General features: G+C 49.4%; 2 protein-coding genes across 3 annotated transcripts; both read left to right on the top strand.

Moving 5' to 3' along the window:
- The first annotated feature begins 2148 nt into the window (after positions 1-2148).
- GLOD5 (glyoxalase domain containing 5) lies at positions 2149-12871 on the top strand. The gene is given in 5 exon segments (XM_059050210.1): positions 2149-2211; positions 7026-7163; positions 11306-11424; positions 11426-11456; positions 12743-12871. Coding segments are annotated over 5 exon segments (480 nt in total).
- A 5752-nt stretch (positions 12872-18623) lies between these two features.
- On the top strand, positions 18624-25220 carry GATA1 (GATA binding protein 1). 2 transcript variants are annotated; one of them, XM_059051443.2, is made up of 6 exons: positions 18624-18678; positions 22385-22623; positions 23130-23507; positions 23617-23762; positions 24302-24427; positions 24849-25220. In XM_059051443.2, the coding sequence occupies exons 2-6, from the start codon at positions 22404-22406 to the stop codon at positions 25218-25220; spliced, it is 1242 nt and encodes a 413-aa protein (XP_058907426.1). In that variant the 5' UTR covers positions 18624-18678; positions 22385-22403. The 2 variants fall into 2 exon arrangements, with proteins under 2 accessions (XP_058907426.1, XP_066879288.1); XM_067023187.1 differs by lacking the exon at positions 18624-18678 and adding an exon at positions 21786-21802 and having other exon boundaries at positions 22382-22623.
- The last annotated feature ends 961 nt before the right edge of the window (positions 25221-26181 follow it).

Genomic DNA, 26181 nt, shown 5'->3' with positions numbered 1-26181 from the left:
CCTAGGGTTGTCCACACAGCAACCACCCAATGGTATGTTCTGAGACGGTACTAGATTCCTCAGCGCCGCCATTCCTGCACACCCTCTATGGGTGTGACCTGGGGGGTTGCTGCTCAGGCCTGATTCAGGGGATCGCTCTGTCCCTAGCTCCCTCCAACACCATAAAGTGGTCTCTTCGATCCCTATTTCCCCTCATGCCCTCCAGGGAACCATTCAGTTTCCATATCCCCCTCCCCAGCCAAACGCCCGCATGCACACCCACATCCCCATATAGACAGTCCCAGGCTCAGCCCCTGCAGGTCTTGTAGAGAGCAAAGGCCAAAGCAGCCAGCCTCCTGCTGCAGACCCTGCCCCACAGAAAGCAGTGGAGAATATGCCAGCAAAGGCACCACTGATGAGAGTGAAACCCTCCAGGACCTTGTGAAACATCTAAAAGTGGACACCCTCCTCCGCAACTAGAATGTCAGCTCCACGTGGGCAAGGTCATTTGTCTGTCTTGTTCTCTGATGTCTCCCCAGCACCTAGAACAGTGCTTGGTACACAGACCTCGCTCATTAGGTGTCTGTTGAACAAATGAACACTTTGACCCAGCAACCCCACTTCTAACTTGAAAATGTACACACATGCACAGAACTGTGTGGGCAAGGCTGGTAGGAGCAAACTGGGAGAACCTTGTAAATGTCCATTTCTAGCCAATGGCTGTTGCAGAGTGAAATGAAGGGTGGGGTTTATGATGTACCACAGAGCCCCTGCCCGATGTGACGCAGAATGAGTGGGACCTGTGTGTGCCTCTGGGGTGGGGGTGCCTTCCACAGGACATGCTGTTGACAAGGAAAAGTAGTGGGTGGGAGATGGTTATGGTGACACTGCACGCGCGAGTGTGTGTCTGCGTGTGTGTGCATGTGTGCGGGCCTATGTTTGGAAGGAAACACCAGAAACTGACAGCAATGGTCATTTTTGGTTAGTGGGGTGGGGATCACCTGTGTAGTCCATATACTTGATGTGTTGTTGGAACCTTTTATACAAACCTCTATTCACATATTATTTGTGTAACTCTTCATGAAGGAAAATCTTATGCAAAAAACAATATGCATAGCACAGAGCATTCGTGTGTCTGTCTGAGTGGGTATCTGGGGGTGTGTCTAGGTACAAGAATCTGAAACTCACATGCCCCAGGGGCTGGACAGGTCATCCTCAAAAGAGAGGACACTCAGCTCAAGGTAAGGCGAACAGCATTGGGGCTGATGAATGTTCCCTCTCAGCAGTGAAGGGTGAGGGTGGGGTTGAGAGAGGGGTGGGGACGGGGAGGATTCCAGGGCTTACACCCCAGAAGGATTCAGAAATATTTCACCCTGGGACAGAGAACACTTAATAGCTTCGTGATCTTGGCTTGGAAACAGACTCATTATTAAGTTAGAGTGGTTATACTCTAACTCGAACTGTTCCTAACTTCATACCCTGGACACAGACTCCCAAACAGATCAAAGATCTCACATTCTGGAGATACACTCTAAATAGATCAGAGGCCTCACACCCTAGAATAAAGGTCCCCCCCAAAAAACTTTGGGATGGGTGGTTTTTCTATGTTATAACAAAGTAATCCCTTATTATGGACTGAATATTTGTGGCCGCCCCAAATCCATGTCTTGAAGCCCTAACCCCCAATGTGACGGTACTAGGGGCCTTTGGGAGGTAATTAGGGTTAGGTGAGGTCATGAGGATGAAGTTCTGGTGATGGCATTAGTGCCCTTATAAGAAGACACCAGAAAGTTTCTTCTTTTTCTCTGCCATGTGAGGACATGGCAAGAAGATGACCATCTGCAAGCCAGGAAGAGAGATGTCACCAGAACCCAACCATGCTGGCACTCTGATCTTGGACTTCTGGCCTCCAGAATGGTAAGAAAATAAATTTCTGTTGTTTTGGCCAACCTGTCTATAGTGCTATATTATGGTGGCCTGAGCTGGCTAAGACACACCTTAAGTTTTTACTTTCGAGGTGCTGAGTTTTATGTCAGAGTCCTTATACTTGCTCCATCTACTTCAGTCACCACCAGCAGTCCCCAGTCCGTGGCCCTCCCATTCCTGCCCCTTGATCTCCAGGCACTGAGCCAGAGGGTTGTCTGGAGGCCAGGGGCAAGGAAACCTACCATGCTGCGCCATCTGCCCTCCAGGCTGCCAGCCAGGATGTGGAGCAGGATTTCGGAGAAGCAGGTGAACAGCGTGGCCCATGGGGGTCTGGGGCACGGGTATGGGCGCCAAGGCTGGGCGTTCCCAGCTGGGCCTGGTAACCTGCTTCCCTTTCACGAGGGCTATCCCGCTGTGCTTTCATCCATTTTCCCGTCCTCTCTTCCTTCCTCTTTCAAAGACAAGCAGAGGGCAGCAGAGGGACACGGAAAGTGCCTGCTCTAACACACAGTCTGCCGTCAGCATGCCCGCCAGGAGTGGGCTGCTGCTCCGCTCGCCTCCCGGCTCCCTCGGGGCAGTTCTGGGGAGCCAGTTCAGCCAGGGCCATCTGGATGGGGTGGGGTGAGGCGGGGAGGGGCCAGGAAACAGCGTTGACCTTGAGGTTTGCAAGAAGAATTCCAGGGGTCCCTGGCACCCTGAAGCAGACCTTGAAGAGGACTTTGTTGAAAGATAGAAGCCTTCCCTGTGGAGGAGGCAGGAGGGAGAGAAGCATATTTTGGATACTCTAGTTTATATATAGTTACATATATAATACACGTATATACATATACGGTTGTTGTGAGGAATAAAATGGATTATATTTTGTGTAGTGCTTAGAACAAGGTTTGGCACACCATAAGCTTAAGTGATTACTTTGTCTTGCTTGTGGAAAGGGAATGCTGCCTGCCATTCCAGTAAACAATGAATGTTGCCTGCCCTCAAGCCATCAACCACTGTACCCCCAGCGGTGCGCCCTGGGGGAATTTAGGACAGAGAAAAACAGGATACTGGCCCTGGATAGTTAACATGCATATCTGAGAAATGATTTCAATGAGCCCAGACTCTTGCATCTTCTCATACATAAAGCACTAAAATCATTAACTTGGAATGTCTGCTTTTTGTGATTAGCAGTAATCTTTTGATGTTTGACTACATGGTTGTTTTGGGGTTTTTTTCCAGCAAAAACTCTTATATATCCAGGCTCCTCCCTTACCTCTTTGGGGCAGTTTCTGAGAGCTACCTGTGAGGTTGTCTCCTAGGCTACAGTCCTCAGTCCTCAGTAAGGTCCTGAGATAAAGCATAACTTGCAACTTTTAGGTTGTGCATTTTTCTTCAGTCATCTTTTTCAAAACCAGCCTCCCTAACCTCGCCTTGAAAACCTTGCATGATGTGGCCTTGCCTTCCCCTCCTCCTCCTGTCTCACTCTTGGATTCTAAGCCACATGGGCCTTCTCCCAGTTCCTTAAGAGAGCCAGCTTTGCTTACCCTTGAATTTGCAAGGATGGAGCTCTGCATCTGCAAAGCAGAATCCGGGGAGTGAATGTGAGCTAGCAGGGCATTGAATAATGGGAGGAGTAGGTTGAGCTGATTTCCAAAAACTGATCAAAGTTTGGGGATGTGGCTAAAGCAGTGCTTAGGGGAAATCTGTAGCTCTAAATGCCTATAGATCAGAAAAGTTGAAAATCAAGTACCTAAGATTTCATATCAGGAGTCTGGAAAAGTAACAGCAAATTGAACCTGAGAAAGTGGAAGGAAGGAAATTATAAACATAAGAGCAGAAACTGGTAAATTGGAAAACAAACATACAACAGAGAAAATCAATAAAGTCAAAAATTGTTTCTTTGAACAGATTAATAACCTATTAGTAATTTCTGTATTTTCCTCTTAATAAATTAAGAGAAAAAATATAGAATACCAATATCAGGACTGAAAAGGGAGTGCTATTACGAATCCTACAGACATTAAAAGGTTAATAAGACTTTTTTAAACATATGACTTTATTTTCAATGAAGCCCAAATGTCAGTCATTTTCTCATTCTACTGCTTCTGTGTTCATATGGATCCTCTATATCCATGAGGACAGGAGAACTCAGGAATTTTGCTAATGCCTCCTTCACTCATGAATATAGAAAAGCACAGTACTTTTTGAAAGCTGGGGCTCAAGTGAAATCAATTGTTTAAAAATGTAATGGTTTGAAATGGAATTGAACACAGTAGAATAGAACAGGATAAAATAGCATAGGGTGGAATGGTATAGCATGGTGGAATGGAATAGAATAGAATAGAAGTCAGATTTGTGCCAGGCACTGGGCCTAATTATTGTAGTATTCATTAACTGAACAAATATTATTGAACATCTGTTAGTTGTTTAGGATTCAGTGTGGAACAAAACAGGAATCTCTACTCTTACGAAGCTGATGCTCACACTCGTCAGAATGGCCATCACCAAAAAATCTACAAATAATAAATGCTGGAGAGGGTGTGGAGAAAAGGGAACCCTCTTGCACTGCTGGTGGGAATGTAAAGTGATACAGCCACTATGGAGAACTGTATGGAGGCTCCTTAAAAACTACAAATAGAACTACCATACGACCCAGCAATCCCACTACTGGGCATGGTATAGCATGAGAAAACCATAATTCAAAAAGAGTTGTGTACCACAATGTTCATTGCAGATTTATTTACAATAGCCAGGACATGGAAGCAACCTAAGTGTCCATCAACAGATGAATGGATAAAGAAGATGTGGCACATATATACAATGGAATATTATTTAGCCAGAAAAAGAAATGAAACTGAGTTATTTGCAGTGAGGTGGATGGACCTAGAGACTGTCATACAGAGTGAAGTAAGTCACAAAGAAAAAAACAAATATCATATAATATCGTGTATATGTGGACTCTAGAAAAATGGTACGGATGAACTTACTTGCAAAGCAGAAATAGAGACACAGATGTAGAGAACAAATGTATGGATACCAAGGGGGAAAGGGAGGGTGGAATGAACTGGGAGATTGAGATTGACATATATACACTACTATGTATAAAATAGATAACTAATAAGAACCTACTGTATAGCACAGGAAACTCTAACTCTATTCAGTGCTCTGTGGTGACCTAAATGGGAAGGAAATCCAAAAAAGAAGAGATATATGTGTACATATAGCTGATTAACTTTGCTGTAGAGCAGAAACTAACACAACATTGTAAAGCAACTATACTCCAATAAAAATTAATTTTAAAATAAGGGCCTGGGACTTCCCTGGTGGTGCAGTGGTTGAGAGTCCGCCTGCCAATGCGGGGGACACGGGTTCGAGCCCTGGTCCGGGAAGACCCCGGACCATGCCTTGGAGCAATTAGGCCTGTGCACAATGGTTATTGAAGCCCACGTGCCTAGAGCCCATGCTCCGTAACAAGAAAAGCCACTGCAATGAGAAGCCCGTGCATTGCAACGGGAGTGGCCCCCGCTCGCCGCAACTAGAGGGAGCCCATGCGCAGCAGCGAGGACCCAACACAGTCAAAAATAAATAAATGTATTTAAAACAAAACTTGTTCTACCACTTTAAAAAAATTAATTTAAAAATAAGGGCCTGGGACTTCCCTGGTGGCGCAGTGGTTAAGAATCCACTTGTCAATGCAGGGGACATGGGTTCGAGCCCTGGTCCGGGAAGATCCCACATGCCGCGGAGCAACTAAGCCAGTGAACCACAACTACTGAGCCTGCGCTCTAGAGCCCGCATGCCACAACTACTGAAGCCCGTGTGCCTAGAGCCTGTGCTCCGCAACAAGAGAAGCCACTGCAATGAGAAGCCCGCGCACCGCAACGAAGAGTAGCCCCAGCTCACTGCAACTAGAGAAAGCCCACACACAGCAAAGAAGACCCAACACAGCCAAAAATAAATAAATAAATTTTTAAAAATAAAATAAGGGCCTGAGGGCTAAAGGTACAAGGATGGCCCTTATGAGGAACAGGCAAAAGGACAATGTGGCTTGGAGTTCAAGAGCAATGGATGAGGCCGTAGAGATTGGGGGTCATGGCAGAGAGTCTGGAATTTTAACAAGATGACCACGACATCATCATCATCATCATCATCATCATCATTGTTAACTCTTACAGAACTTGCTATGTCAGGCATTGTCCTAAGCCCCCCCCACTTTCTTTTGGCCACCCCCCTCATACCGTCCCCAACCAGCCTGTGGGATCTTAGTTCCCCAACCGGGGATCAAACCTGGGTCCCTGGCAGTGAGAGCGCTGAATGCTAACCACTGGACCACCAGGGAATTCCCCCCAACTCTTTTTAAAATTGTTCACAACAGTCCTATAAAACACATATAAAATCACGCCCACTTTCCAGAAGGGGAGACCAAGGCATAGAGAGTAAAATGTCAGTCTCGCTCCAGAATCTGTTATTTTAACCACTATGCTCTGCAATTTATGGTGCACAGGCATCTTATAATCCTGTAGCAGATGAAATGTAAATATACAAATTACTAAAGAATGGGGAGCAAGAGAAAGATCTGGTGGAAGGTGTGCTGAAGGCAGGAAGTGAGGGGTGGGGCTGTGTGCCCTCCCACTGGGTGTCAAAGTTGATCCGTAGGCACACATGCCCAGAAACATTTATTGCATCTGAGATGCTCCCTTCTTGTCCAGTCCTCTGTTATCGTAACTGTGGAGTGAGAAAGGAGGGGACTGGGTTAAATTGGCCAATAAAGGGCTTGTACTCATGGGGTTGGGCCTCCTCTGTGTCTTATCATTTCTTACAAGAGATCAATTCCAGCTCAGGGAAAATAAGGGAGAGTTTGGTTTTGGTCTCCACTCCCCTATCTTCACCTCTATCCCTCTGGAAGGAGGAAAAGAACAAGAAAACAGTGGAGAATGGTCATGGCAGACACTTGGACTCTTGTGAATCCATACATGAGCAATAAGTACTGAAGATTCCTCCCAGGACTTTCCCCTTGAAACGGGGGTAGAAGGAAGTATAGTCACCAAGGAGGTGAGAGGAGGTGGGGAGAAGGAAACACAGGAAACATGGGTGTGACCAGTGGCAGTGTGGTCTCTTCTCTTTTTTTTTTCTATTTTTAGTCATGGAGGGACAACAGTCAGACCCCTTCCCTGTGTCTTATCCATAAACTTGACCACATTGTGATGACAGTAAAGAGCATCAAAGACACCTCTATGTTTTATTCTAAGATCCTGGGCATGGAGGTCATGACTTTCAAGGTAATCACTTCCCCAAATGCCAAATTGCAGGTGGGGTAAAAGTTGATTATACAATTTTAAAAAGTAACTTAAAACTCCAAAACATACACGTGCGTGCGCGTGTGTGTACGCGCGTGCGCGCGCACACACACACACACGAGATCTGTTAGAAAAGTTTAAAGGATCAGTGGAGGAGATTCCAAACTCTGAATAGTAGGACTTCCAGAGAGAGAATGGAGAAAAAGGAAGGGAAGAAATTACCATAGAATAATGCAAGAGAACTTTCCAGTCTTTATATGGAAAGGGTTAACTGAGTATCCGGCACACTGACACCTAAATATGTTCCTATGAAATTATAGAACATCAAAATAAAAACAAATCTCCTAGAAGCTTTCAGAGAGGTTAAAAAGAAAAGTAGTTCAACTACAAAGGAAAAGGAAATATGCAGATTTCAGAATTCCCAAGAGTCAGAGACCAGAAGAAAAACAACTTCAAGATTCTGAGGGAAAACATTTCGACCTAGAATTCTGTGACCAAACTATTAATCAAGGTGAGTGTAGAATGAAACATTCTTAGACATAAAAAGACACAGAAACTTTGCCTACTTGCTTTGAAAATTACTTGAGAATATGCTATATCAAAATGAGTGATTAATCCAGGAATAAGAAAGACATCAAAGTCAGGACACCGTGGATCCCAAGAGTAAGATCCAGAAAGATACCTAGAAAACAATCAGTCCAGTTTGGATCAGGAGAAGGAAAGGTCTCAAGAAAAAGAGCTTCGGGCTTCCCTGGTGGTGCAGTGGTTGAGAGTCCGCCTGCCGATGCAGGAGACACGGGTTCGTGCCCCGGTCCGGGAGGATCCCACGTGCCGTGGAGCGGTTGGGCCCGTGAGCCATGGCCGCTGAGCCTGCGCGTCTGGAGCCTGTGCTCTGCAGCAGGAGAGGCCACAGCAGTGAGAGGCCGGCATACGGAAAAAAAAAGAAAAAGAAAAAAAGCTTCAAGGTAAAAAGGAGGTTTCCAGAGATTGACTACAATCCTTGAGAATTTGGAACAACTTCAAAAGTGGGAGATGCACAGACACTGAATGTGTCTTAAATTGAAGGGGCAAAACTAACACAGAATGCTATGCATAAAAATAGAATTATGCAATATCAGACTGGATATATACATAGCAAGAAAGACGGCTTTTTTTTTTTTTTTTTTTTTTTTTTTTTTGCGTTACGCGGGCCTCTCACTGCTGTGGCCTCTCCCGTTGCGGAGCACAGGTTCCGGACGCACAGGCCCAGCGGCCATGGCTCATGGGCCCAGCCGCTCCACGGCACATGGGATCCTCCCGGACCGGGGCACGAACCCATGTTCCCTGCATCGGCAGGCGGACTCTCAACCACTGCGCCACCAGGGAAGCCCCTGGACAGCTCTTAAAAGATCATGCTGAATGAAAAATGAAAAAGCCAAATCCAGTCTATAGCATGGTACCATTTATAACATATACACATTAAAAAATATACCTTTTACTATAACTTATGAAAAACCAAAGGATGAACATCAAACACATTAAAATCATTGCCCAGGGTGGGGACAGGAATGAAGAAAGGAGATAGGGCTTCCCTGGTGGCGCAGTGGTTGAGAATCCGCCTGCCGATGCAGGAGACACGGGTTCGTGCCCTGGTCCGGGAAGATCCCACATGCCGCGGAGCAACTAAGCCCGTGAGCCATGGCCGCTGGGTCTGCGCGTCCGGAGCCTGTGCTCCGCAATGGGAGAGGCCACAACAGTGAGAGGCCCGCATACCGCAAAAAAAAAAAAAAAAAAAAAAAAAAAAGAAAGGAGATAAAAAGATTAAACACACAAATAGAACTAGAGAAGGGTCTTGCGTGGCTCAACAATGATAGTGAGGCATATGAAGCCTCAACCCCCGTTATTTGGACACACGTGAGTGAAATGTCAGTACATCTAGGATCAAGAAAAGTCCTAAGAGCTGCAGTAGTGGAGGGTGGATGCATCATCTATAAAAAGAATGAAAAACAGATTAACATCAGACTTCTTATCAGCAATACCAGATTCAGGAAGACAACGAAGCCACATATTTAAAAGGCTGTGGGGGGACTTCCCTGGTGGTCCAGCAGTTAAGACTCCTTAAGACTCCGTGCTCCCAATGAAGAGAGCCCGGGTTTGATCCCTGGTCAAGGAACTAGATCCCACATGCATGCCACAACTAAGAGCCTGCATGCCACAACTGAAAAAAAAAAAAAAAGATCCTGCATGCTGCAGCTAAGACCTGGCACAATCAAATAAATAAATATTATTTTAAAAAAATAAAAACTAGAGACTTCCCTGGTGGCACAGTGGTTAAGAATCCGCCTGCCAATGAAGGCAACATGGGTTCGATCCCTGGTCCAGGAAGATCCCAAGTGCCGCGGAGCAACTAAGCCCGTGTGCCACAGCTACTGAGCCTGCGCTCTAGAGCCCACGCGCCACAACTACTGAGCCCGAGTGCTGCAACTACTGAAGCCTGCGTGCTGCAACTACTGCACATGCCTAGAGCCTGTGCACCGCATAGAAGAGTAGCCCCCACTCACCACAACTAGAGAAAGCCCCAGCACAGCAATGAAGACACAAAATAAATAAATAAAATAAATACATTTATTTTTAAAAGTAAAATATTAAATTTTTTAAAATAAAAAGCTGCAGGAAAATAACCTACAACCTCAAATTCTATACTCAGCCGAACTATCATTCAAGTGAAATAAAGTCATTTTCTGATAGAATGGATGTAGTATCTATCATGGTGAGATGAAAGGGACATAAAAATGATTTTCAGTGCTTCCCTGGTGGCGCAGTGGTTGAGAGTCCGCCTGCCGATGCAGGGGACACAGGTTTGTGCCCCAGTCCAGGAAGATCCCACATGCCACGGAGCGGCTAGGCCTGTGAGCCATGGCCGCTGAGCCTGTGCGTCTGGAGCCTGTGCTCCGCAATGGGAGAGGCCACAAGTGAGAGGCCCGCGTACCACAAAAAAAAAAAAAAAAAAAAAAAAAAAAAAAAAAAAAAAAAAAAAAATTAAATAATGGCAGAAGTTGAGAGGCACAGGAGAAGGAGGCATGATGAAGAGGATAGTTGGGCCAATGAGATACTATGTTTGTCCATCAAAACATAAAGACGAGGGCTTCCCTGGTGGCGCAGTGGTTGAGAGTCCGCCTGCCGATGCAGGGGACACGGGTTCGTGCCCCCGTCCTGGAAGATCCCACATGCCGCGGAGCGGCTGGGCCCGTGAGCCACGGCCGCCGAGCCTGCGCGTCCGGAGCCTGTGCTCTGCAACGGGAGAGGCCACAGCAGTGAGAGGCCCGCGTACCGCAAAAAACCAAACAAACAAAAAAAAACAAAAAACATAAAGACGAAAGTGGGTTATTTTAAAATTTTAAAGGAACCAAAAGAGGAGCTAAAACCGATGACAGAATTTTGTTGGGAGGGGTAGTAATGTGGATGAGCTAAATTCTCATTTATCTTAGCAGGGAAAGGATAGAAAATGTCTGAAGTTGCTAAATCAAGACATAGTGGCACATCAGTTAGGGCTTGTTTGGAGGCATGCGGGAGAAAATTTAACTACCAGTGGGTTAAATAAAATAGTTTTCTTTTTCTCTCATTCAACAATCAGTCCAGAGGTAGGCAGGCAGGGCTTGGGCAGTGGCTGGAAGGAGGAAGTGAGTGGGCAAAAAGCATCAGCTTAGCGGGGCGGGGAGCTTCCCAGATGCACTGCTCACAGCCTCTGCTGACATCTCATTGTCTGGTCTTACATGGTCACCCAGCAAGGAATGCTGGGAAATGCAGGTTTTTAAAGCTGGGTGTACAATAAACCCCACTGAAACTTGGGTTGCATTTAAAAGAAAAGGGGAGAAATGTATATTAAGTAGACAGATTGCAGTCTCTGCCATGGGTAGTATAAACATTATTTGGAGGTATGGAAATAATTTCCAGAAGAAACACATACACACGTTGAAAGCAGTTTGCCTCTAGGGAATGAGACAAGCATGGGACAATGGGCTGCTGTTTTTCATCAAAAACCTTATTCTACTTTTTATTTTTTAACCTTGTTGGGGTAGGTAGGGGGCTTTGCCTCACACTCATCTTGGAGGTTTAGTTCCAGGTTGTTTTCTCTCCCCATATAGGGAGACCGGAAAGCATTGTGTTTTGGAGACCAGAAATTTAACCTCCATGAGGCGGGAAAGGAATTTGAACCCAAAGCCGCTCACCCAGTCCCTGGCTCCCTGGATATATGCTTGATCACAGCCTTTGGAGGAAATGGTCCAGCACCTCGCGGTGAGTCAGACTTCCATCCTCTTTTGAGAAAGCTGCTGCAGATGCAGTGAAAACAGAAGCATGACTCAAACTTCAGACATAACAAGTTTCATCACATCCAGATAAGATCTATGCACAATTGTTTATTCACTATTTTTGTTGACATCATTTTTCCCTGTAAACAACTGTATTTTATTTTTTTAAATAAACTTATTTTATTTATTTATTTTTGGCTGTGTTGGGTCTTCGTTGCAGCACGTGGGCTTCCCATTGCGGTGGTTTCTCTTGTTGCAGAGCACGGGCTCTAGGCATGCGGGCTTCAGTAGTTGCAGCAGGCGGGCTCAGTAGTTGTGGCTCGCGGACTCTAGAGCACAGGCTCAGTAGTTGTGGCACACAGGCTTAGTGGGATCTTCCCAGATCAGGGATCGAACCCATGTCCCTTGCATTGGCAGGCGGATTCTCAACCACTATGTCACCAGGGAAGCCCACAAATGTATTTTAAAAGAAAACTTTATGTCATCCTTGTGAAAAAAAATTATACCTAAACTCTATTTATATAAATACATTTATGTAAAAAGTTGAACATTTATGTTCAACCAAGTAAATGAAAACCCATTATATTTTGGCATAAAGGGGAGGTAACTGTAAAAACAAACACCTATAAAAGCATCACAATCTCATTAGATTATAGCCACTTCCATTGCCCCCAGTCTCTGGGCCTGACAAATTTAGATTTGGCAAGTGGTTAAGGACTTTGCATCCACCAGAGACTGTCTTCTTTGTATAATCAGAGGATTGAAGAGGGAATAATTTCTGACTCACTGTTATTTAATTTAGTGTCCTTGTAATACTTAAAATGATTTCATTTGAAGGGGTCATTGGTCCTCCTTTTGGGGAACACAGATTGAGGTATTAAATACACTTCATGCAAATTGACCTGGACTCCTTTGGAAAATATCAGTGAAAAAGTCTGGTTTGGAAGGAAAGTGGGTAAAGCTTAGGGATTAAGGGTACGAACTTTGGCCCAGACTTGCCTGGGTTTGAATTCTGACTCTGCCACTTACTAGATAACACTAGGTACATTATCATCCCCATTTGACAGACGAGGAAACTGAGGTACAGAGCAGTTAGGTACTCTGCTTGAGGTCATACAGCTAGTAAGTAGCTGGAGCAGGGTGAGGGAGGGGAGAATGGTAGGAGATGAAGTGAGGAAGATACAGGGCTCTTCTAGGCTACTGTAAAGAATGAAATTTTGGTCCCACACATGGACTGTGACGAATGACTTTTGTTCTCTCCTCCCATTTCAGGCTTGTGATGTCCCCACTGAGGAGGGTCCAGTCCCCAGAATGGGGGCAAAAGGGGACAAAGGTATGTCCATCTACTTCCAAGACCCTTACAGAAACCTGACTGAGGTGTCCAACTACATCTCCTTGTGATGGAGGCTAGCTCTCTGCCATCTTGTCCCCTGCTATGTTGCCCTCTCACTTCCTTCCTGCAAACCCTCGCCCAGGCCCAGAAACCTCTAAGGACTGAGGACTTAGGCACTTTACACATCCTGCTTCAGGATCTGAGGCAGGTTTGGGACCAACATGTCTGAGTGTCCTCCATCCAAGCTGCCCCAATAAATTAATAACTTTCAATTAATATGAGCTCTTCATTAATTACTGTTTCAGCTTTATGTATGGGTGTTTGTCTAGGACGTGAGGTCTCTGAGCTGTTTGGGGGTCAGTGACCAGGGTATGACATCACTGAGGACCAAATTTAGGGTCATTGCCTTCAAATTCAAGGCCCCTGACAGATTTCTCCTTGTCAGTGAACCCATCCTTTTTCATCCTTTTTGATTCACCTCACTCCTTCCAAGTGCTGCCTGCTGTTTCCTCCACCACATTGGCTTGACTGAACCCCAAGATCTCTGTGATTCCCGTGGGGCCTTCACAGCCCAGATGATACTACCTCGTCCTGGAGCACCTTAGCTGGTCGCATCCCCGGGGAATGTGGCACTTTCTACCTTTGGATCTGATACGTTCAGACTCATCTCAACTGAGGCTCAGCTCCTGACAGAGTAGACAGATGGGACAAGAACGAATTTCCTCTGTTTCTGTCCCCTTTCCCCACCATTCACTCAGTCAGTCAACCAATAAACATACATTGAGCACCTACTGCATGCTTGGCCCTGTTCCAGGCATTGGAGACACAGTGTTGAACAGAAGAGATAAGCACATCTATGTTTGCGGAGCTGCCATTCTAGTGGGACAGACAGAAAAGAAATAATATTAAGTAAGGAAAATATCAAGTGTGTTAGAGGATAAGTGCTTTGGAGAAAAAGAAAATATGGAAAAGTGGTGACACAGATAAAAATCACTGGGGCAATTTCCAATGTGTAATGGGATGGTCAGGGGAAACCTCACTGGAGACATTTGAGCACAGACCTGAAGAGACGAGGGAGGGAGCCGCACCAATAGCTGGAGGAAGAGTATACCAGGCAGAGAATACAGCCAGTACAAAGGCCCTGAGGCATGAAGGGGCTGTGGCTAATATGTGTGAGGAACAGGGAGGAGGAGGCCATGCAGCGGAGCAGAGTGAGTGAGGGGGAGCGGCAGGAGGTGAGGTGGGAGAGGTGGAGGCACAGATCGCATGGGGCCTCACGGGCCATGGAGAGGACTCTGGCTTTTACTCCGAATGACAGGGGAGCCGCAGGAGGGTCTTGAGCAGACGAGGGCCATGATCTGACTTAGGATTTAACAGGCTTCCTCTGGCTGCTGCGAGGAAAATAGACTGCAGGGTTGAGGGTGGAAGCTGGGGGACCCTGAGGAGGAGGCCACTGCAGTGGTCCAGGTGAGCGATGCTGGTGCTGGCAGGGGAGGTGATTAAAAAAATGGTTAGATTCTGGAGATACTCTGAAGACGGAGACTGGATGAGTTCACCAAGAGAGAAAATGTCAACTAGAGAAGAGGCCCAGGGACAGTTAGAGTTCTGAAACAAGAGGAGGAACCAGCAAATGAGGCAGGAAAAGAGGAAAGGGGAGAGTACGGTCCCCGAGCAAATAATAGATGGATGAAGGAGTACATATGAGGATCTCCTGGAGGTGAGGGAGCCCCAAGTCCTGTGGACTCTGGTCTCTAAACAGTCTCCAGGTGGTAGTTCAGCCATGCCCTATGAGTAAACTCCCAGGGAGCCCCCAAAATGTTGGGAATAGAGGATGGTTAAGGATGTGAGTTTCAGCACATGAAAGGCTTTGGCAAAAGCTGTAGCAGGTTTCTTGCCTATTTTTACAAAACAGCTTGCCTTGGACCCAGAGGTTATATGCCTAGAGATAGATGATTTATGGAAGGAAGGAAGGAAAGAATGGAAGGGAGGAAAGAAGGAAGGAAGGGCAGCAAATGGGTGGATAAATGAATGGGTAGGTGGATGGGTGGATGGATAGATGGTTGGGTAGGTGGATGGATGGATAGACTGGTCCCCTGCCCCAGGAAAAAACTCTTCCACGTGTGTGTGCACAGAGAGAGACATATGAGTTTGTAAGTTACAGGTTTGCTGTAATTAGAAAAAGACTGAAAACAACCCAGATGTCCATCAGCAGATGAATGGTTAACCAAACTATAGTATATCGATTCCATGGACTATTACTTGGCAATAAAAGGGAATGAACTTATGAGGCCATCCTTACTTCATGCCAAAACCAAAGACATAATTAGAAAAGACAACTATAGACCAATATCTCTTTTGAATATAGATGCAAAAATCTACAACAAAATACTAGTAAATAGAATTCAGTAACATATAAAATGATTACACACCATGACCAAGTAGGATTTAGACAAGAATAGTCCAAATGCCATGGGCTTGGACCAAGCTCTGGAGCCCCAGAAGATGCCAGGAGGGAGGGAACAAGTCAGCGAAGACTTCTGGGAAGAGAGGGGAAGAAAGGCCGTTGGGGCTGAGTCTCAAATGGAGGCCTGATGGAAAGGATGCTTGGCCCAAACACCCACCCCCACCCCTGCCCCCACCCTCATTGGTCTCCCCCAAAGCCTGGCCTGGCCCTGCCGATTCCCTTATCTGTCCACTCCCAGCTGCCTCCTTGCTGGCTGAACTGCAGCCACAGGCTTCTGGGCCTATGCCCCCTCCACAGGGATGGGGGAGGGAATGGGGTGAGGCCTGGCCTCAGAGCCACAGGGTTTTGGCCCTTGATGGAGGCAGAGCCCTGAGGCCCCCACTCCCCACCCTTTACTTCCCTTCCTGAGCCCTTTCTCTGCTCCAGTTATGAAGAAATGGACTGTAGGTCCAGCAGCCAAACCCTTGTCTGAGACATGCCTCCAGCCTGCCCTTCCCAAGGGGGGGCAGCTCTCCCTACCTCATCCCAACATTGCAACCACTATTTCTAGTAATAGTAACAATGAGAAGAGTTACTACTACAGAGCTCACCGTTTATGGCATGCAGGCAGGCCCTGTGTTGAGTGGCCTTTCAACAACATTTGAGGTGGATTCTATGATTATACCCATTTTCCAGGCAAAGAAACTAAGGCTCAGAGGGTGGCCTCCCCAGGAATCATGCAGCAAATCAGTCAGAGCTGAGACAAGAACCCAGGGACTTAGACGGACATCATTCCTCTGCACCTACTCCCAGTCTAGAAGATGGGGGTAATTATATGCACTTATACCACAAGGACCTGGTGAGAACAGGATAAAATTATGCATGGAGAGCATTTAGCACAGTGTCTGGGGCGGCAGGGCAAAATAATGCTGCTGTTGTTATTATATTAATGCTAGGAAAAGTATTAGTATCAGAATTATTATTATTATTACCATTAGGGTTGTTGATAGAATTAAAATGAATAATAATCATTAGTTCTAGAATTAATTAATATTCATAAAGTACTCGTGTTAGATTACAGTTAGTATTATTATTACTGTCACTATTAAATTTAGCATTAGTGCTCATATCAATATTAGAATAGTAGTAATTAGAATTAGTACTGGTATTGGTGTCAGCATATTATTAGCATTAGTACTAGAATTAGTAGTAATGCTGATAAAAAAGGGCCAAATACTATCCTTCGTATACAGTAGGTACTCAATGAATAAATAAGAATACTTAATATTTATTGAGATTTCAGAATCAAATGAGTTAAAATCACTTAATGGATTAAACCTCATTTAGTCACCCTAATCACCCTATGGAGTAGCCGCTATTATTACCCCATCTCTTCAGATGAGGAACTGAGGTCCAGAGGGGACAGTAACTCGCCCAAGGCCACACGCCAGTCGGTGATAAGGGCAGCCTATAAATGAGGGTGGACTGGCTCCAGAGTGGATGTCCTGAAGCCATCGCCACTTGAGTCAGAGGAGTCTTTGTCTTTCTTCTTACTGACGAGGGCTTGGCACAGAGTGGGGCAAAGAGCAGGAGCTCAATAAATGGCCTTGCTCTCTTTCTTCCTCAAATCTCCCATTTTGCATATGAGGACACTGAGGCCCAGAGAGGTAAGATGAGAATGGTAAACTCCCTCTGGGGTGGGCCAGTGAGTGAGCAGACCCTACAGACCCAGGGCTCCATCCCTGCCCTCTGCCCTTGGTGGGTCTCAGTCTCCTCATCTACAGAATGGGTGGTCAGGGGAGCTCCCTGTCCCATGGAGTCCCAGGGCCATTGACTGGTTAGTCTTACCCACTGTCTTACAGGGACCCAAGTTGGGCACCTACTGCATACATGTGTGTTCAATGATTTTACATGGGGAAAGTACCCAGAACAGGCCAGGCACAGGTCTGTGTCAGCAATGAGATACTGGTCCTTGTCACCATTGTTACTATTTGGAGGAGGTAGGACAGGGGACTGAGGTGCAGGGGCCCAGTGACTCTCTGGAGGTCCCTCTAAGCAATTGAGGGCAGAGCCACAGGCCACATGGGTCCACATCCGTCCACACCCCCTCCCACCCCACCCTGGCACCACCTGCCCAGGGCATACCCCAGGCTACTACCTGGGGTCTCATGGACTTCCTCTCAGACTCTCTGTTTCTGAATCTCTGTCTCTGCCTCCCTCTCTACATCATCTTTTTCTCCCTTCTCAGTTTCTCCACCTGTATCCTTGGCCTCTGTCACTTTCAGGCTTTATCTTTCCCCTTCTGTCCATCTCTACCTGTCTCCTGCTCTCTTTGCCGCTCTTTCTATCTGTCCTTAACTGTCTCTGGCTCTCTCTGTGCATCTCTCACCCCTCTCTGTCTCTCATTCCTTTCTGTGCCCTCTGTTTCCTCCCAGCTCTAGGTCTCTTTCTCTCTGTTTATCTGCATCTCCCCATCCCCATCTCTCTGTCTCTCTGCCTCTCTCCCTTCTCTCTCCCTTCAATCCTCCTTCCCTTCCCCTCCCCTATCCTACTCAAGGGCCCACAGAGGAACCAGCGCCAAGTCCCACCTGTTTCCCGCCTCCAAAGCCGCATGGCGGGCAAGAAGTTGAGGGCAAGGAGTTGAGGCCACTGTCCCTGGGTGTCCCCCACCGAGCCCCGCCCCCCATCCCAAGACAGCCTGTTACCACTGCGGAGCCAACAGCCACACTGGCCTCCATCTGATAAGACTTATCTGCTGCCCCAGGGCAGGCCGGAGCTGGCGTAAGCCCCAAGTGGGGCGCTGAGTGAATGTGCCTCTGCCTCCCGCCAGTCCTGGCCTGGTCCCCAGGGTGGGCCTGGGTCCTGAAGATGTCTCACGGACATCTTGATTCAAATTCCCACCAAACCTCTTTGAGCCTCATTCTTGTCACCTGCAAAATGGGTACAGTCACATACCTCCTCTCCCTTTGGCCACGAAGACACATACATAAGGGCCCAGCCCACACCTGGCTAAGCACACAGTAGGGGCTTTACAAACACTCACTGAAAAGCCCAGAGGGGTCATGAAACCACATCTGCTATTTTCGTTATATTATCTTGGCTTCAGCGCATTTTGTTTGGCTGGACACTGAAATCCACAGAAGCCCAAGTCAAACAGGGTCCAAGAATCCATGGGGTGGGCAGGTGGGGTGGAGGAAGGCCCCCACTGCCCAAGAGGTGCCCCACCAGGAGGGGGGCCCGCCCCCTCCCCGGCCTGCCCCACCCACTGGGGCACCAGCCACTCCCTGGGGAGGAGGGAGGAGGGAGAGGGGAGGGAGGGAGGGAAGGAGGAAGGGAGCCTCAAAGGCCAAGGCCAGCCAGGACACCCCCTGGGATCACACTGAGCTCGCCACATCCCCAAAGCAGCTGAACCCTCCGCACCAACCAGCCCAGGTCAGTCTCAGCCCTTCAAGAGCCCCCAGCAAGGCAAAACCTGGGCCTGCTGCCCCTTACTTCAAGGCTATTCCCCCAGCTTGCTCTAGGCTCCCCAACCCACCACTGGTCCCCAAAGTGTCTACCACCCCTGAATCCCGACAGCTCCTCCAGACCATCTCTGTCTTTCCAACCCCCATCTCTACTCCAAATCTACTCCCCAAACCCCACCTCTCTCTGCCCTGCCTCCCACCCACTCCTTCCAAGATATCTGTGCTCCCTTGATCCCTTAACTCTGCCCACCATACCCCACCTCTGCACCCTGAAACATGCTTTCATCCTGCCAAATCCTACCTCTGCCCCAAATCTGACTTTCACTCGCCCAAAATTGTCTCTGTCTCTGAATTCTCCACAAAGGCTCACTCCTGTCGCCCCGTACCTCCTTCTGCTCCCCAAGCCCTTGTCTACTCCACAACATCCTGTCTCTGCCCCCAATCCTCTCTCTGACCTCCCAAACCTGTCTCTGGCCTGCCAAACCCTAGCTCCATGCTCTTACCCCCATCTCCACCTCTCAAACCCCATATTTGTTCCCTGTGACTTCTCTCCGATCCCCTAAAACCATCTCTGCCCCAAACCTTTGTCACTCCAAACACCAAGTCTACCCCCCCAAAATCTGTTCTGTCACATGAATCCTCATGTCTGCCTTCCCTAAACCCCATCTTAGCCCCCAAATATTTTTGTGTCCCCCCCAGGTGTCCTCTCTGGCCCCAAATCTTTCTGTACTCCAATTCTATCTCTGTTCTCAAACTCCTCCTGTGCTCCCATAAGCCATCTCTAATCATCAGACACATTTCTGCCTGCCTGTCCAAACTCCACCTCCGCTCCAGCAAAACCCTTGGACCCTCAGACTTTTCCATGACTCTTGGAATCCACCCCGACCCCTAAACTACATCTCCAACTTCTCAACTTTCTCTCTCTCAAACTTTACCTCTGACCCCCAACCCTGTCTCTGCTTTCCCAACTTATTTCTGATCCCCAAATGGGACCTTTCAAGCAGACCTTTCTCTGCTCCTCAAACCCATATCTGCTTACCCCAAACTCCATAGCTGTTCTCCAAACCTCTGACTCCTCAACCCCATACCCAATCCTCCAACTCTACCAAGAGTCATCTGCCCCCATATCCCAGCTCTGCTCCCTTCAGTCCCAAGGGACCCTACCTTGAGGGCTGGGATAGGGACGTTACCTGGGGTGAGGGGCTGGGCGGAGGGAGAGTTGAGGGTGCCGGCCTGCTGCCTGCTGCCCGTTGGGGCAGCACTTACTCTAGTGGGGCAGCTGATAAGGAGCTTTCATATCCTCCAGCCTGGAGATAAACTTTATCTCTGTCCGGAGAGTGATAACTGGGGGTGGGGGGGCTGGGCCCCTGCCATGGGAGGGGTGGGCAGTCCTGGACCCGCCAAGGTACAAGGTGCAGGGATGGGGGGCAGTGGGGCTGGAGGGAGATTGGGAGTGGTGGTGAGGTGAGAATGAGGGGATAAAGGAAGAGCGGTGATAGAGACAAAAAGAGCAAGAGACAAACAGACAGAGAGAAGGGAGGAAAAACAAAGAGAGATGGAGAGAGAAAAGAAGCAAAAGACAGAGACATGAAGAGAAAGAAGAAAAACAGAGACTCAAAGAAAGAGTAAGAGAGACAGAGAGACAAGAAAGAGGGGGAGACCCAGGAACAGAAAAGGAGAGCGAGACAGGAACTCAGAGAGAGATACAGATAGAATCATGGCGAGACAGAGAGGAAGGAGATGGATGAGGAGATGAGGAGGCAAAACACTCTCCCTAGGGAGAGACAGCAGGTGACCTGGGCCCTAGAGGTTGGTGGTGGGCACACTGACAGGCCCATCTCTAGCCCAGCACAACCCCTAACCCCGGGCCCAACTCTCAGCCTGTCTATACAATGGGTCACATAAACGGGGAAGATGGTCTTCTCTATATTCATCACTCCACCCTACAGACAGGGAGACCAAGGCCTTCAGATTCACTGGGCAAGGCAGGGGCAGGGGTAAGTTTCTTGCCTCTTCATCTGGGGCTGTGTGCAGGAGGGTGTGTTCATGGGTACAGGAATAGTCAGACAGACATGGAAATAAGGCCAGAGGACCCAGAGAGAGAGACTAAGGAAGAGACAAACAAGCAGAAAGAAACAGAGTGGGAGAGATGTACAGTCATTCAGAGAGATGAATGGAGAGGGAAAAAGAAAAACAGAAAAAGATACAGAGGGCAAAGAAAGAGATAAAAAGAGAGATAAAGGAGAGAGACAATCAGACAGAGACATGGGAGGACAGAGAAAGGGAGGAGGAAAACATTAGACATTTATAAAAGCACAGAAAGAGAGAGCAAGATGTATCATGGTAGCATAGAAAAATGGGAGGGAAATACAGAGAGCCAGACCTGAGAAGAAACAGGGTCAGGGAAAGAGACACAGGGAGACAGAGATACACACAGGGAAGGACAGAGGCAAAGGGGCAGAGAGACCGAGCTGCCTTCTCCTAAGTCTTAGCTCGAGCCCTGTCACCACGTCCTATCTGGCAGATAGGGAAACTGAGGCCTGAGGATGGTGGGGACTGAAGGAACTTGAAAGCAGAACTATGGCAGACCTCCCCAGGGGACAGGGTATGGGTAGAGGGAACACCTCCCACCTGTCCCCCTCCTCGGAGGAAGCCAGTGGCCTTGGGGTGATTTCAAAAGTTGGGCGGGGATGGCAGAGATAAGCAGTGGGGGTACTGACCCCCCCCATGGAGCAGGGAGGAACTGAGGGGCCCTCAGTCTGCAGACCCAACGGAGGTGGGGGAGGGGAGAGTCAAGCCGGAAACCATGGGGTTTCTCAGAAAGTCAGAAGGCAAGATGCAACAGATAGGGATGAAGTTGGGGAGCACAGGAGGGTGAACCCCAAGGTCCAGGGGGGTGACCAAGGAGTTCAAGGGACTCTGGTCCATACCCCAGCCCACCCCACCTTGATTCTTTTAGAGGAGGAGGGGAGAAAGTGTGGGGGCAGAGGGAGAAGAGGAGGTGGAGGAGGAGGAGGAGAGGAGAAAATGAGGAGAGGGAGAAAGAATGAGCAGAAAGGGAGGGAGAGGAGAAGGATGAAGACAAAAGACGGGGAGGGGGGAAGGGAGGAGGAGAGAGGAGTGGAGCAGATACAGAAAGGGGAAGGGGGGAGGTGGCTGAGCAAAGGGGAGGTGGAGGAGGAGGAGGAAGAGATGGAGGGAGAGAAGGGGGACCAGGGAGAAGAGGAGGAGGGAGAGAGGAAGAGGGGAAGAAGAGAGAAGAGGGAGGGAGGCAGGAGTAGAAAGAGAAGGAAGAAGGGGAGGAGGAGGAGAAAGAAGGGCAGCTGAGAGGAGGGAGGAGGAAGAGGCGGGGGAGGGAGGAGGTCGAGGAGAAGAAAGGGGAGAGGAGGAAGAGGAGGGTGCGGAAGAGGGAGAGGAGGAGAGGAAAGATAAATGAGGAAGAAGGGGAAAGGAGCAGGATGGGGAGTGAGGATGGAGTGGAAGATAAGGGAGAGATGAGGGAGGGGAGACAGGAAGAGGAGGGGGAGAGGAGGCAAGAGGAGGGTACTAGGGAGATGGAAAGGGGGGATAAGAGGATTGAGGGGATGGAGTGGGAAGAGGGAGAAAGGAGGGAAGAAGGGGTGGAGAGGGGAGAGGAGGGCTTCTGTGTCTGAGGACCCCTCCTGTGCTCACAGGTCAAACCCCACAGGCCCCATGGAGTTCCCTGGCCTCGGGGCTCTGGGGACCTCTGAACCCCTGCCCCAGTTTATGGACCCTGCCTTGGTGTCCTCACCACCAGAATCGGGGGTGTTCTTCCCCTCTGGGCCTGAGGGCTTGGATACAGCAGCCTCCTCCACCGCCCCCAGCACCGCCACGGCTGCAGCTGCTGCACTGGCCTACTACAGGGATGCTGAGGCCTACAGACACTCCCCAGGTAACTTCTTTGGGTAGCTGTCTTGGCATTGGCTCTGTTTTATTGGGGTAGCCATGAAGACCCTTAGCTAAGGCAGAATCCTACTAAGAAGTCATTCTGAATATGGTCGGAAGCCTTCACATGGCTATGCTGACCCCTAGTTAAGTCCAGACCTGGGAATGCCAATGCTCCCCAGCGTGCAATCTTGGGATAACCATACTGGGAAGCAATGTTGGAAGTAGGTGGTGGCCCGAGTTGCCAACTGATCTATGGGCTACAAATCCCAACAAATCATCCTCAAAGCCCACTTGGAAATGGCTGGAGGTTATTTCAGTTGCCAGAGTGACCAGTGGGGCTCAGGACCCAGGAGTCACCCAATGGCCAGTAGCTACCCTGGTCACCTGTAGGAAGGTTGGAAACTTGGCCACCATGTTGGGGCTCTTGGACATCATTAGACCCTGAAAGCAAGATGACTTTAGACTGATTGCTCTTCTTCTTTCCTCCTCCTTTTCCATACCCCCCAATAGTCTTTCAGGTGTACCCACTGCTCAACTGTATGGAAGGCATCCCAGGGAGCTCACCATATGCTGGCTGGGCCTATGGCAAGACCGGGCTCTACCCTGCCTCGACTGCGTGCCCCACCCGCGAGGACTCCCCTTCCCAGGCCCCAGAAGATCTGGATGGGAAAGGCGGTGGCAGCTTCCTGGAGACCTTAAAGACAGAGCGGCTGAGTCCAGACCTCTTGACACTGGGGCCTGCACTGCCTTCATCAGTTCCAGTCCCCAGCAGTGCCTATGGGGGCCCCGACTTTTCCAGTACCTTCTTTTCTCCCACTGGGAGCCCCCTCAATCCAGCAGCCTATTCCTCCCCCAAGCTTCGTGGAACTCTGCCCCTAACCCCCTGTGGTGAGGTTCTCAAAAAGGGACTGGGAGGTGGAGGTTAGCAGGGGGGGGGTGGTCCAGGGCGAAGCTGGACTGAGCCTGGCTCCCTCTTCCCCTCCGTCTACCCCACCAGAGGCCAGAGAGTGTGTGAACTGTGGAGCAACGGCCACCCCGCTGTGGCGGCGGGACAGGACGGGCCATTACCTGTGCAACGCCTGTGGCCTCTATCACAAGATGAACGGGCAGAACAGGCCCCTAATCCGGCCTAAGAAGCGCCTGGTAAGACCCAGGCCCGCCTGGGTCACCCTGTGCTGTGCTCACCCTGTGCAGGGATCCTAGTCCTCATGCTCTATAAGAACCCACATCCCCCACCCCTTCCCCATCCACATAGGAAGCCAGCTTTGTACGGGACCACCTATCCTCAACCTATCCTCACAGTCTGCAAGCAGGAACCCCATCCTCTCCCTGCACCGCAGTTTTCATCCTTGGCTTCACACTGGGATCACCTTGGGGCACTTCAAAACCACTAGGGCCTGGGGTCCTCCCCACATGTGTTGGTTTAATTGGTCTGGGGTGCCGCCTGGGCATCAGGACTGTTTCTAACTCCCCAAGTGATTCCAGTGGATGGTCAAAGTTGGGTACTACTGGTGTATTCCCCAGTTTAATACCCAAAACCCCTATTCTGGCCAGGAAGTCCTGTCCCACCCACACAGGACCCCCAGCTCTTACCCTGTCGGAAACCCTGCCTTAACCTGACCCTCACCTCTTTTAGTCCTCCACCCACCAGTGTGCTCATCCTCACATTCTCTCTCCCCCAGATTGTCAGCAAACGGGCAGGTACCCAGTGCACCAACTGCCAGACAACCACCACCACACTGTGGCGGAGAAACGCCAGTGGCGACCCTGTGTGCAATGCCTGCGGCCTCTACTACAAGCTACACCAGGTGCCCCGGGGCCTCGGAGCCTCCCTCTTCTCCTCCCACTTCCCTTCCTCCTCCTCCCTTCTCCCTTCCCTTCTCCGTGTTATTCTCCCCCCTCCTCCTCCGTCCCCCGTCCCCCTCCACCTTCCCCACCCCTCCCTCCTCCACTCCTTCATCTCCTTTCTTCCACCTCCTCCCTCCTCCCTCCTCCTCCTTTGGCCATCAGGGAACTTCCACTCCCCCGTCCTAGACCAGGGGCAGCTCGCAGTAGCCTGAAAGGCTTTCCCAAGCTCAGGGCCTCACAACCTCGGGATTCTTGAGGACGATACCTTCCTAGTCCTTGAACCAATTCCGTATTAAGAAGTGGGGTGGAGAGAGTATCCCTGGAGGAGACATAGAGGCAAGATGTGGAGTTGGGAAACACCCATGACCTCCCTCTTGGCAGGTGAACCGACCACTGACCATGCGGAAGGATGGTATCCAGACTCGAAACCGCAAGGCATCTGGAAAAGGAAAAAAGAAACGGGGATCGAGTCTAGGAGGTACAGGAGCAGCTGAAGGGCCAGCTGGCAGCTTCATGGTGGTGGCTGGGGGCAGCAGTAGTGGGAATTGTGGGGAGGTGGCCTCAGGCTTGACATTGGGCCCACCTGGTACTGCCCACCTCTACCAAGGCCTGGGCCCCGTCGTGCTGTCAGGACCTGTTAGCCACCTCATGCCTTTCCCAGGGCCCCTGTTGGGCTCACCCACAGGCTCCTTCCCCACAGGCCCCATGCCTCCCACCACCACCACCACTGTGGTGGCCCCACTCAGCTCATGAGGGCACGGAGCATGGCCTCAGGGCAGGGGTTAGTGTCCCTCCCCTCTTGTAGCCAGATGTCTGTCCAACCCAACCCTCTGGGCCCCAGACAAGCCTTGGCGTGGACATTCAAAGCTTTTGTAAAATAAAACCACCAGAGTCCTGAAATTGAATGTGTGAGTCTGTGTGGGACTAAATAAAGAACAGTGGTGGGGGGTTGTGTTGTGTATCAGTGTCCGTGATTCTTTGATGACAGTGTGTGGCTGCCGTGTGTGACCATGTGAGATGGCACGCGATGCTTCACGATTGTAACAGAATATGTGACACCGCGTGTGACAGCATCCAGGTTGCATGAGACAGCACGTGCAGCCACATGTCATGGTGAGAGCCGGTGTGCAGCGGGCAGCGGGGATGAGGCTGTATGAGACGATGTGCGTGACTCCAGATGCCTGCAAGAGGCCGGGCACGAGTGACTGTGTGAGCGGACGTGGAGGTGTGCCCGCGACAGCGTGCGCTGAGGAAACACGTGGGGTTGTGCACCACTCGGGGTGACCTTTGAGACAGCACGACAGCATATGCACTGGGCACAGAAGTGGATCCATACGCATTTTGGAAAGTTGAACAAGAACTACTGTGTGACAGTGTGTGAGGCATAACAGTGTGACCGTGAGGGTCTGTGTGTCAGGATGTCTCTGTGGGTCTGGTGATGACAGTATTTCTGTGCAAGTCTGTGTGTGTGTGAGCATATTGTGTGGCATGGGCCATGTCAGTGTCTCTCAGTGACTGACAATGGGAGCAGCCCTGTGTACACATATTTATGGAAACGTCAACATGTATAGTTTCAGTCGGTGCAAGCTAGGGACCCTCTTCCAAGGGACATTAGACATGCTGAGGACAGGAAAGGGAGGAAGGGGTGGGGCAGGAATGGTAGCTGTCAAGAAGGTCAGAAGGCCAGTATGGGACCATGAGGTTGTCCGTGGGC

This window comes from Kogia breviceps, chromosome X (genome assembly GCF_026419965.1).
Source record: "Kogia breviceps isolate mKogBre1 chromosome X, mKogBre1 haplotype 1, whole genome shotgun sequence".
Classification (NCBI taxonomy): Eukaryota; Metazoa; Chordata; class Mammalia; order Artiodactyla; family Physeteridae; genus Kogia; species Kogia breviceps.
Note: the sequence above shows the minus strand (reverse complement) of the source record. Positions and strands in the feature narration are given on the sequence as shown.